The 11,397-nt window shown below is 43.2% G+C and overlaps 2 protein-coding genes across 3 annotated transcripts; one reads left to right on the forward strand and one right to left on the reverse strand.

Annotated features, from left to right (window-relative positions):
* Positions 1-454: 454 nt before the first annotated feature.
* Positions 455-7,465, forward strand: ckmt2a (creatine kinase, mitochondrial 2a (sarcomeric)). Of its 2 annotated transcripts, none has more exons than XM_030341283.1 (10): positions 455-556; positions 2,263-2,443; positions 2,716-2,914; positions 3,477-3,572; positions 4,038-4,259; positions 4,422-4,507; positions 5,611-5,734; positions 5,998-6,132; positions 6,468-6,593; positions 7,109-7,465. In XM_030341283.1, the coding sequence occupies exons 2-10, from the start codon at positions 2,298-2,300 to the stop codon at positions 7,226-7,228; spliced, it is 1,254 nt and encodes a 417-aa protein (XP_030197143.1). In that variant the 5' UTR covers positions 455-556; positions 2,263-2,297; the 3' UTR covers positions 7,229-7,465. The 2 variants fall into 2 exon arrangements, with proteins under 2 accessions (XP_030197143.1, XP_030197144.1); XM_030341284.1 differs by lacking the exon at positions 4,422-4,507 and adding an exon at positions 4,831-4,916.
* Positions 7,466-7,690: 225 nt separating this feature from the next.
* LOC115531932 (ubiquitin-conjugating enzyme E2 L3) lies at positions 7,691-10,361 on the reverse strand. Its single transcript, XM_030341295.1, has 4 exons — positions 10,206-10,361; positions 9,416-9,511; positions 9,027-9,213; positions 7,691-8,297 (listed from the first exon to the last, which is right to left on the reverse strand). The coding sequence occupies exons 1-4, from the start codon at positions 10,230-10,232 to the stop codon at positions 8,143-8,145; spliced, it is 465 nt and encodes a 154-aa protein (XP_030197155.1). The 5' UTR covers positions 10,233-10,361; the 3' UTR covers positions 7,691-8,142.
* Between the last annotated feature and the right edge of the window lie 1,036 nt (positions 10,362-11,397).

Below are 11,397 nucleotides of genomic sequence, written 5' to 3' on the forward strand. Positions count from 1 at the left end.
GTGTGCAAACCACAATCTATTACCAAATCTCTGGTGCTTAACAATATGCCAATTCAAACTTTCAGTCATTACATAAAATAACAAGAACTGTAAAGCAGCACAGCAAGGCTTAGTATCTCAATATTGGTCAATCCCTTTTGAGTTGATCAGAGGACCTTGAAGCACTTTGTCTCACCTTCTAGCTTCACGCAGTCCCCTGTTAAATGTCAGATGCACTATGGCAGTTTCTAAGATTAAAGTGTCATGGTGCCAACAAAACTGTCATATATGGCGGGGGGGGGGGGGGAAGCTACAGAGCTGTAGAGGTAAGCAGCAAGGTCACCCTGGGAGGACAGGAAGGGATTGGGCCCGGGGGGGTCTCGCAGCCAAAGGCCAAATAGGATTGCACCGCTCCTCCGTATGCTCTTGGACCTTTATTGGTTTATACTGGGTCGTGTCTGGTATTGTGATTGGCCGCTGGGGCTTAATCCCACCGTAGTGGGAGGGGCTTTCTATAGACACAAGGGAGATGCACTCTGGAGTCACTCAACCGGGGAGGAAACCAACTTGTGTCCAGGTAAGCCTCTCACTCTCTCCTCCCTTTTTATAAGGGTTTTTGAATGCTGAAATACTTCTATCTGTGTGTAAACTTAGTGAACATCTCAATGCATGTGCGATCGAAACAGTTGGGTCATTTCAGTTGCATTTTATTTGAGTTTGCTTTACAATAACTTTCTTCCTCAGGCTAGACTTTTCTTAAATAGTTGTTCATGGTTAGTACATTTTAATGTTTCTGCTGTTTATGTAATAGATGGAAAGGTTTGATCTGTCAAACAATGTTTCCATTGTGATTTTATCTGCATTGTTTAAAAAAAAACACAGGGTCACATAGACAAAGACAGGTATGTAGTTTAGTCTTCAGATTGTATTAGCTCAAGGGCCATTCTTCTTCCTCTTGAGTACAATTTGCATGTTGCAAAACATCTTGCAGTGATCAGTGATCCAAACGAAGGAGAAACCGGTTTACATTTAAAAGGGGGAAGTGTTGAAGGTGTCACTAAGTCCCTTGCATGTCCTTTATATCTGCTCACAGCGAGGCTGTCCGCTCAGCTGCGAAGGTCATGTGCTGGTGTAATGAGTATGGCTCATCCCAGGTCTGACAGAAGCATCTTGTTCTGGCTTAATCCCAAAGATTAGACCACGTAAGCCCCACTGGGTCACCTACTGCCCAGGGCTTTAGAGAAACACGGGTAAAGTAATCTAATATGACTTTGTTGAGTATTCAAAGAATGCAAATAATACAGGTTTCATTTCCTGGTATCACTTCATCAGTTTAAAATCTTTTTCTTACTTTTTGATTTCCCGTGGCACTGAGAAGGCTGCATTCCGTTTTGTCGCTCTGTGTTCTCTGTGGTCAGTTACAGGAGGGTTAGTCACCCTATGTGTGTCTATCGGTTTCCCCGGATCTGAATGTTACCCGAGAATATGCTAAAGGTGCTATGGCCCAGAATCCTGGCACCAGAACCATTGGGGGGGGGGGGGGGGGGGGGAGGGGTATTTATAACATGACCTGCGTTGACCAAAAGAACCGGTCACAAGACTGTGGAGTCGTTTTCCATTCCAGAAGATACACACCAGCATGATAAATAAATTAAATTAAATGAACATTTCTGCCAGAATTTCAGAAGTGGACGCTGGGGACACTGTTGCACGTTTAGAAGTACGGTAACGACTGTGGCCTTTTATAAGGGCGTTCCCTGCGGGGGGGCTGGTTCGGGTCAGTGCTGGTTCAGCTCAGACCAGGGATTGACCAGACTGATGATGTCACAGCAGGGGTCGTGGCTATATTAAGAAACAGTTTAAAGGCCCGGCAGACTTTTCCATTTGATCTGTGATACACTGTGAAGGACGGGCCACTGTGCTAAAGGTCCACCAGACCTTAGTGTTGTGATCCTTATTTTGATCACATGCTAATAGGCTGTAATATGATACTTCACTTTTTTTCTTTATTTTTTGTCCAATAATTGATTTATGATCAGTGATTGTATAGAAGACAATTGGGTTAAAGCCATATGAATTTGCTTTAATGTATTTATCATTCTGTATTCCACCATGTAGGCTATACATCATGCATATTTAAAATATATGTATAATAAGCCATAGGCTAGAATTAATGATGTAGGCCTATATAGAAACATAAACAAAGGCCTACTATAAAGATAAGCTAACATTATTTGGGATTGTGACATTGTAGTGTTTAATTAATGTCTTTTTTTTCCAAAGAATTTATTAATTCGTGACATTTGCGAAGAACCAAAATGGCGAGCACATTCACCCGTATGATCGCCGGCCGTTACCCTGCCGCGCTCCTGGCGAGCCTTGGCGCGGGCACCGTGGCAGGTGGCCTCCTGCTGAGCGACAGCGCTCTGTTTGCAGAGGGAAAGAGGAGCCTGTACCCTCCCAGGTAACACCAGCACCACCTGCTGGTCATGTCACCATACTCATACAAATACCCACAATGTCGCTCGTAACATCAATTCAATTTAAAATGTATATTAAAATCAGCCCTTAAACAGTTCCAGTCTCAAAGGGTCAACAGGCCATATATTTATGATAAATCAAAATGGCCGCCATCATATTTGTGAAGATTCATGATCTTATTAGTTATGATGATCGATATTAGATCGATATTATCGATATTGGATTCACAATATGAATCTGATCTCTCTCTCATAGCGCGGACTTCCCTGACCTGAGGAAGCACAGCAACTGCATGGCGGCGGCGTTGACGCCCGCCATCTACGCCCGGCTGCGGGACCAGGTGACCCCCCAGAACTGGACCCTGGACCAGTGCATCCAGACCGGGGTGGACAACCCGGGACACCCCTTCATCAAGACCGTGGGCGCAGTGGCCGGAGACGAGGAGAGCTATGAGGTAGCTAGCGGGTCCTGAGTTGTCCTTTTGGTGTCTGATTATTTGAGTCCTAAATTCCTGCTTTAAATTCTATTTAATTCACTTTATTTTATTTGTATAGCCCTTAATCACCATTGCAGTCTCAAAGGGCTTAACAGGCCAAATATTTGTGACCCCCCTCTGAGCCAAGCCCCCAAGACGGATAGAAAAAACACCCTCAAGGTTTAAGTTGGCTAGAGGAGAGTTGATCCCGGACACTTGACCTCCGCGTCCACACCTTTTTTAGCTGTGTGTGCAATCATTTATTGTTTTGTTTTTAATCCACCCCTTCACCTTCTTTTTAATCTTTATTGCTGTGTAGTTCTTTCTACTGCAATTCTGCGCCTAATATCGATTGATTGATAGCACTACCAGTCGAAGGCTCTGGGTTTTCCTATCCTCTTGTTACCGGCAACTATATCTATATAAATATATATAGAAAACGTTTCCCTTGGTCAAAGCCCCAACATTATAATTGCATAATGCAATCAAGCGTTGCTTGAACGCTTATATATTTCATGTTTGATCCATCCTGTCCCTGCAGGTGTTTGCCGAGCTCTTCGACCCCATCATCAAAGACAGACACAACGGTTACGACCCCAGAACCATGAAGCACCCCACCGACCTAGATGCTTCCAAGGTTCCGTTTGTGAAAAAATTCTCCATTCTCCATTGAGCCTTTAGCAGAGGTGCCGTATCCCATTAGGCATACCAGGCAACTGCCTGGGGCCCCGCAATTGTTTGGGGGCCCCGGGCCACGGGGGGGCCCCCTAGAGCCAAAAAAAAAAAAAAAATCGCTCCACTCCCCCCCCCCCCCCCCCCCCCCTCAACAATCCTCTGCCTAGGGCCCCCACACTACCTAGAATCGCCCCTGGCCTTTAGTACCGATACTATAACAAGGGGGCACCACATAACAACACTGTAGCTTTGCAGAGAATATATACTTTGCAAAAACACATTCTTTTTCGAGGATACTGCCACTATTACGTATTGATGTTGATTGGCAAGTTCAAATCCTAGCAACTGGCAGATCAATTATTAACTAGGGATGATACACACAATGACATTATTGGCTCTTTTTGAACGCTCTCATTTTCATTGCCAGATCACCAACGGGGTGTTTGACGAGAAGTACGTGCTGTCGTCCCGCGTGCGCACCGGACGCAGCATCCGCGGGCTGAGCCTGCCTCCGGCGTGCTCGCGATCCGAGCGCCGCGAGGTGGAGCGCGTGGTAGTAACGGCGCTGGCCGGCCTGAAGGGGGAGCTGGCGGGTCGCTACTACGGACTGGGAGACATGTCCGACAAGGAGCAGCAGCAGCTCATCGACGTGAGTAATTCACTCGTGGTCGGGAATCAGGGTTGGGTCGACGACATGTTATTCGCCTTTTTTGGCCAAGCGATTTGTTCATTCACACTTCATTCAGATCAACCAGTGTTTTCAACCCCTGTTCCCCTTCTTGTTCGACCCATGCCTGCCCCCCCACCTCAGGAGCACTTCTTGTTTGACAAGCCAGTGTCTCCCTTGCTCACCTCGGCCTTCATGGCCCGAGACTGGCCTGATGCCCGAGGCATCTGGTAAGGCCGCCAGTACTAGAACCATCCCCTACCTCTCTATCCCCTGGCTTCACCGACTAGTAGAAACCAACAGAACATGTATTTTCTTGAGTGGCCGCCTAACATCAGCAACACCCAGGGTCCCTCCCTCATCATACAACCCAAATCCTGTTTCTCCTTTTAGATTTCTAGTTTCATGACCTTGAATCCAGCTGCACCAAACACACCTGTAGAATATTCATCCTCCCCAACATTGTATCCTTCCTACTTATGTCGCCTCACTTCCTTTACTGTATCCTTCCTCCCCCTTGATCGTGACCTATGAACCCCGACCCCTCCCGTAGGACCACTTCCTGTTTGACAAGCCCATCTCTCCCCTGTTGACGTGTGCCTTTATGGCACGAGACTGGCCAGACGCCAGGGGGATCTGGTAGGTTCTGTAGGGTCGCCCTCTTAGGTGTGCTGTGTTGCTATGGTTACCTCCAGCCACTAACCTCTCTGTTTCACCATGGTTACCTCTAACCACTAGGCTCTCTGTGTCCCAATGGTAACCTCTTGACGCTAAACTTTTCTTTGTCACCATAGCAACCTCTTACCACTGACTTATAGGTTTCACCGTAGTCACCTTCTACCACTAACCTCTGCATTGCCATAGTTACCTTGAATGACTAATCTCTATGTGTTGCCATAGTTACTTTTTGACCATTATCTCAACTCGATTTTATTTTTCGATGATGTGTAGAGTTACAGAGACATAACCCCTATGAAGTGTTGTCTAAATCATGAGGGAAAAATGTCCTCGTTTTGCTTTTGGTTCTTGGGTGCCCCACAGAGGCTATGTTCCAAATCTTTGTCTCCGATCTGAGCAGACTTTGTTGACGTTACAGTTGCATGGTCATATCTGTTGACGGTTTAGAATAACCCCCCTATGAACAAGAGCCAAATCAGATATGAATAGCTCGTATTGCAATTGTTTGCATGTGTTTATGCTTAGACTGCTCACATGAAAGCTGGATCCAAAAATATCTCTGGATTCATCCAGACACTTCGGACTGCAGTGCCACCGCTGCATTATAGCACACTTTAGTAACATGAGGTTTTGTTGTGTTTCGATCGCTTCTCAGGCACAACCACGAGAAGAACTTCCTGATCTGGGTGAATGAGGAGGACCACACCAGGGTGATCTCCATGGAGAAGGGAGGCAACATGAAGCGGGTGTTTGAGAGATTCTGCACTGGACTGAAGCAGGTACAGCAGACCATAATAATCACTGTGTACCCTCACTCATAAACACAACTGTGCTGCTGAAATAGTTTGAACATACTGTAAATAATAATGTTAAGAATATAAAGTGCTCTTGATAGTAATATTTATCATTGGCTGTGACCTTCTTTTAAATACAAATGCATTGTTTCACATGTTGGTTTACATAAAAATGTACTATATAACTAACAAACTGACTAGTAGCTAGTAGTGTTGATGAACAAAAAGGCCCTTGCTCGGTTCCCCAGGTAGAGCAGCTGATCCACGAGAGAGGCTGGGAGTTCATGTGGAACGAGCGCCTGGGCTACATCCTGACCTGCCCCTCCAACCTGGGCACCGGCCTGCGGGCGGGGGTCCACGTCCGTCTGCCCATCCTGAGCAAGGTAGGCCCGAACACTAACCTACCCAGGAAAACTCTGTGTTTAGAGACACACTGCCATCCAGAAGTATATAAACGGCTCAGCAAGGGTAGCTACATTTTATACACTGGCTTTTAATTGATGGTGGTGTTTCCAGCCAACTGTGTTATATTGTAATGTAATGTGTATATTCTTCACGATATTCACCATCATTTTTTATTTTTGTGTATAGCCCTTTGTAAACCTTGTGTTTAAAAAGTCCCAAATATTTAAATGGGCTATTTGTTCACTGTTAAGTTTGAACCTTTAAATGGTTGTATGTTCAGTTGCATGACGTTACGCTGATTCTCGCACCTCAGGACACACGCTTCTCCAAGATCCTGGAGAACTTGCGGCTGCAGAAGAGAGGCACAGGCGGCGTTGACACGGCCGCTACCGGAGACACCTTTGACATCTCTAACAACGACCGTCTGGGCAAATCAGAGGTACATGGGGGGGACTCTCTTAAGGGCATCACAATACTGTTATATTACTTTATAATAATATTATGGCGAGAATATTGTCTACAAAGTCAAAAAACTTGCACATTCCTTTTCATTTAAGTTATTTGAAATTCAACATTTCAAGTAATACCGCTGTAGGTCATATTTTAGAGCGCCAGATTTTGAAACTAAACCCCCCCAAAAAGTCCCATCCCTCTTTCACTAGGTTTCACCACCAATGATAAGTTTGTACTCGCGTGCCTGTGATTGACAGGCAAGATTCCCCCAACCAATCAGTGAAGAGAAGCCCTAATCTAATTGGTCATAAAATAGCCAGGAGCTAGCTATAATCATCCTCACGAGTAGCTGACAGATGGCTATGGCTTTTCTTACAAATCACAATAGCTCATTTTTTTTTTATATCTACAGCACCTTTAACGTTGTCCTGTCACTGTAGGCCTATATTTATTGTGAAGGTTTCATACCCCTAACTTAATCTTTGGTTTGTGTGTGCACAGGTTGAGCTTGTTCAGCAGCTGGTGGATGGCGTCAACTACCTGATTGACTGCGAAAAGAAACTAGAAAAGGGCCAGGATATTAAAGTCCCTTTCCCCGTTGCTCAGTTTAAGAAGTATTGAATTGGCACTCAATGACTTATACTTGAGCATTTCAAGTCCTGTCATGCTAGTAGCCGCTGTAGCAATAAAAAGGCCTTCCCAAGTTTCACATCTCGTTCCATAATAGTAATTTCTGTATCTTCCCTATACAGCAAATCAGAACCTGTTTCAAAGATATAATATGTGGTTAGTTGAATGCTTCTACCTCAAATTATGCTTGTTACTGTTTAGTTTAGCTCAATAAATATTTCAATGTTTTGGGATCTTGCTTTTTTTGCTTCTGCACTGCTCGTTGATTATTTCGTAGTCAAAATGTAATAAAAAAATTACTTTAACCTAGCCACAAATGTTTTTAGTGTCAAATTTTACTTTTGTAAATAGTTTTTGGATTCCCGAAATGAGTCGAGGAATACGTTCATTAATGAAAATCAGTTTTGTCAATTTATTTTACATTAAAAAAAATTATTCTCAGTAACAAACCTAAAGATTCAAATGTATTTATTTAAATGTAATTTAATGTCATTTTCTTTTACCAGGTAAAGTGCAACAAAACCAAAATAGACATCAGTAGAAAAACCGATGAGGAACACTATTAAATTAAGCCCACTCCAGAAAAAAGATTATCCGTAGTTCTGTACATATCGGTTACAAAAGCCCACACTAAAAACACTGTTGAATGTTACAAATAACCACACGCTGACGGCTAAACAAAGGGCTCTCGTGAAACACCATAAAGTCCTGCTTTTATGGCAAAATGAAACCGAAACATCATTTCCCCAAACGTTACAACAATGAACTTCTGCAAGGACAGGATATCCGTTCTTGGCATCTACGGCCACCCAGAGACATAACAAAGCTCTTTGTATTTTTTGTGTTTTTTATAGTCTTTCAGAATGAGACTGAATAAAGACTGCCGGGGAAGAGTCCCTGCGCCCCTAGTATATCGGCCGCTTCTCCCCGTGTTTCCTCGTGAACTCGTCAGCGTTCTTCAGGAACTTCTTCCGGTCCTTCACGTATTCCTCCGCCAGGTCAGCTCGGAGGGGGTGCTCCGGCTGGGGGTTGTTCACCAGGTCTGTGAGGGACTGGATCACTGGGGGAGCAATGGCAAAAACTATTTAAGCAAAAATAATAGTGATATTGGGCTGAGGTAGATGGTCATTACTTTCGATAACATTGGAAAAAGTCTAAATCCTTTTTTTCTCTCCGTTACCAAGGAGGAAAGGAATAGAGGGAAGCCAGCCTGCTGCCTTACCTCCCACACAAAAAATGAAACGCCTTCAAACAGAAAGGGAAAGCCATTGCATGATAAACACCTAACATTTGTAGAGACTATTACAGTTCGATACCAACTAGGCAAAAATATGAATCACTGCATAGAAGGTGAATGGAAAAACACTGCAGATCAGGTGAAACCTGAGCACGGGACTCTGTAGTAATAGTGGTAGGGCTTGTAGATCAGAATCATAATGGGATTTTTGGTAGGCAATGTGTTGTCCAAAGAAAGGGGGGAAATATAGACCAACGGAATCTGATGTACTTTTTTTGCCATGTCTTAAGATGAGAAAACACTGGCAGTTTCAAACAATGTCACCCCGTAATGACTAATTAGTTTACAATGAATTACCACCAATAACATCCTATGTTTTCATAGGAATACAATCTGACAAAGTACAAGCCAAGTAATTGTATTAACCATTGCTGACTCCAGAAAAAGAAAAACATAGCTACCAAGATATTTACCCATACAAATCTTCCTAAAAAAAGTGAATTATGCGCCCTACTTTAATTATAACTAAAAGTGATTAAGAAAAAAGGACACCTTGGTGGGTCTTAGTGGCCGGTTTCCAGTTCTCTGAGGTGATGATGGGAAGGCACACTTGGCCCTTTTCGTCGATGTTGGGGTGGTAGATCTTGGTCTTGAACGTAATCTTCGGCGGCTTGAACGGATACTCCACAGGGAAGAGGATGTCGATACGAAAAGCGCCCTTGTCGTACGGAGGGTTTTCCTTGGTGGGGGGAAACGGTAGGCGGGGTTAACGTTTTGATTAGATCGGACTGATCCACCCCATTTGAGATTAGAATCGTAAGCAAAGGTTGACTAAATACAGCTTTTGACAGAATCCTACATCATTAACATGAACAAATTAACACGATAAAGGTAAAAAAAAAAAATCGAATCTACCCTTAAAAGGGTATATAAACGCTTACAGGGACGATGAGCCATTGCCAGTTCAAAATATTCGTGTCATCCACTTGAACGTTCTGGGCGTTTTTGGCATCAGAGTTGAGTATTTCCTCAAGTTCCTGGATTAAAACACATAACAAGATGAGTCGTTATATTGTACATGATGTCCTCGTTTGCAACACAATCCACCCCTTCACATCGCTCCTGCGGGCTAAATCCTTGGCGTCGCCACACATCCCACAAGTTCGAAGTTATAGGATCTGCTGCTGAAATTTCGCAACAAACATGTGCTATTTCCGTTTCACTGATATACATCAGTATGCATTTATATACTCTACTTATCCCCGAATACATTGTACTAAACATTTCAATTCGACGGGCACGATGTAAACCACTTCAGCCTCCCAATAAAAACGTATCAACATGTAGGAACGCTTACGTTGGTAAAAGAGCCGACGAAGTCAACCTATCACCGTTACATCGTATAAATTACGAAACTAATTCCCTTCTTATCACAAAGTGCAGCGTTATTGTATACTTGGCCCATACTTAACGGCACTATATTAAGCCTCAGTCGGTTAGCCCTCCATGGGTTAGCCTGTTCCCAATTAGCTTCTAGCTAAGCTAAGCTAAGCTAAGGAAATAGTCGACGCTAGCTAACGACAGCCGACGACTAATAACCCCAAAACTATCCGTCTATTTCCTCTTCCACATGCCTACTTTTGTTCCCAAGCAAATCCTATCAAAGTATACGTTCACATAAAGGAAAGAATCGTAATTTAAATCGGTGAATAACGCCCGCTTTCGCTTTACCCTTTGTAGCCTCTTGCTCGCCGCCATAGCGAAAGTGTTGCCTGCCAGCAGATCGTCGGGTACTTGGACGGACCGGGTCACCAGCGGAACATCAGACGAGGAGGGTCAGTAGGAGCAGCGTGCCGCCAGGGGCTTTGAAGCCATGTTAAATGCACTAAGTGCGCATGTGCGATAATTCTAACAAAAAATATATATTAATGGTTAAAATCGTACTTAACAGTATATAATACCAATGTAAATTAACAATATATATATATATCCGCTTGTGACCGTCCCCGACTAGTATAATTGAATTAAAGCCATTTTAAAAAAAAGTGTGTAGAATGGGATGGTGCAATACATTCAAGTCAAATATATGCCATTTATTTAAAAAAAACATGTATCGGTCGAATCAAAGGTGGATAAAGAAAAATATGATGATTATATAGGGTTAGGGTTATTATGGTTAGAATGATTCTGACTTGCTTATATATTAATGTGTTAACAAGGAACAATAATTGCATGTTACAATAGACGGGCCATTACAAATAAATCAGATTACTTTATCAAGTAAGCCTACGCCACTTTTCAAGCTGCTGTGGCAGCTTTTTGGCACCAGATGGCCAAATTGCGATCACGAGTGACCTACATCATAATTATTTTTCTTGCGGATTGAACTTCAAACTGACATATTGGTGTCCGCTGATCGCAATATCTATGTATTACAAAAATAATGCAGTATTCAATATTCAAATGGTTTGTAGGTGGTCAGCTGATGTTGATAGTGATTTCAGTACAATTATTTAGGGCCCATATTGGTGACCCTTTAATTTTCACCTTTCTCAGCAGGTCATGGTCAAATTGTAATAACTGTCAAAGTCATTACCTGTTAACTGCCATACACTCAAACCACATTAAGTTGAATCTTCAGGTCAGGGAGGTGGAATTTTGTGACTGACCTACTTCTTTAACTGAACGTTTAAGACCAAGCTGATAGTAAACTGTTGAAACAGCGCCATCTAGGCGGTGCCCTCCAGGATTGTGTGACAACCTTGTTGACAACAAACCATTGTGACTACCCGAGATAACCCAAAATGCCACTTGAAATTCCCTGGCATTCATCTTCAAATCAAATTGTACTCACTTATTATGCGATCTAGATCTTAATAATGACACTTATTCAAATTGGTCTATATCATCTAATAGGATAATA

The sequence above is a fragment of the Gadus morhua genome, chromosome 19, assembly GCF_902167405.1.
Source record: "Gadus morhua chromosome 19, gadMor3.0, whole genome shotgun sequence".
In the NCBI taxonomy this organism is placed as follows: Eukaryota; Metazoa; Chordata; class Actinopteri; order Gadiformes; family Gadidae; genus Gadus; species Gadus morhua.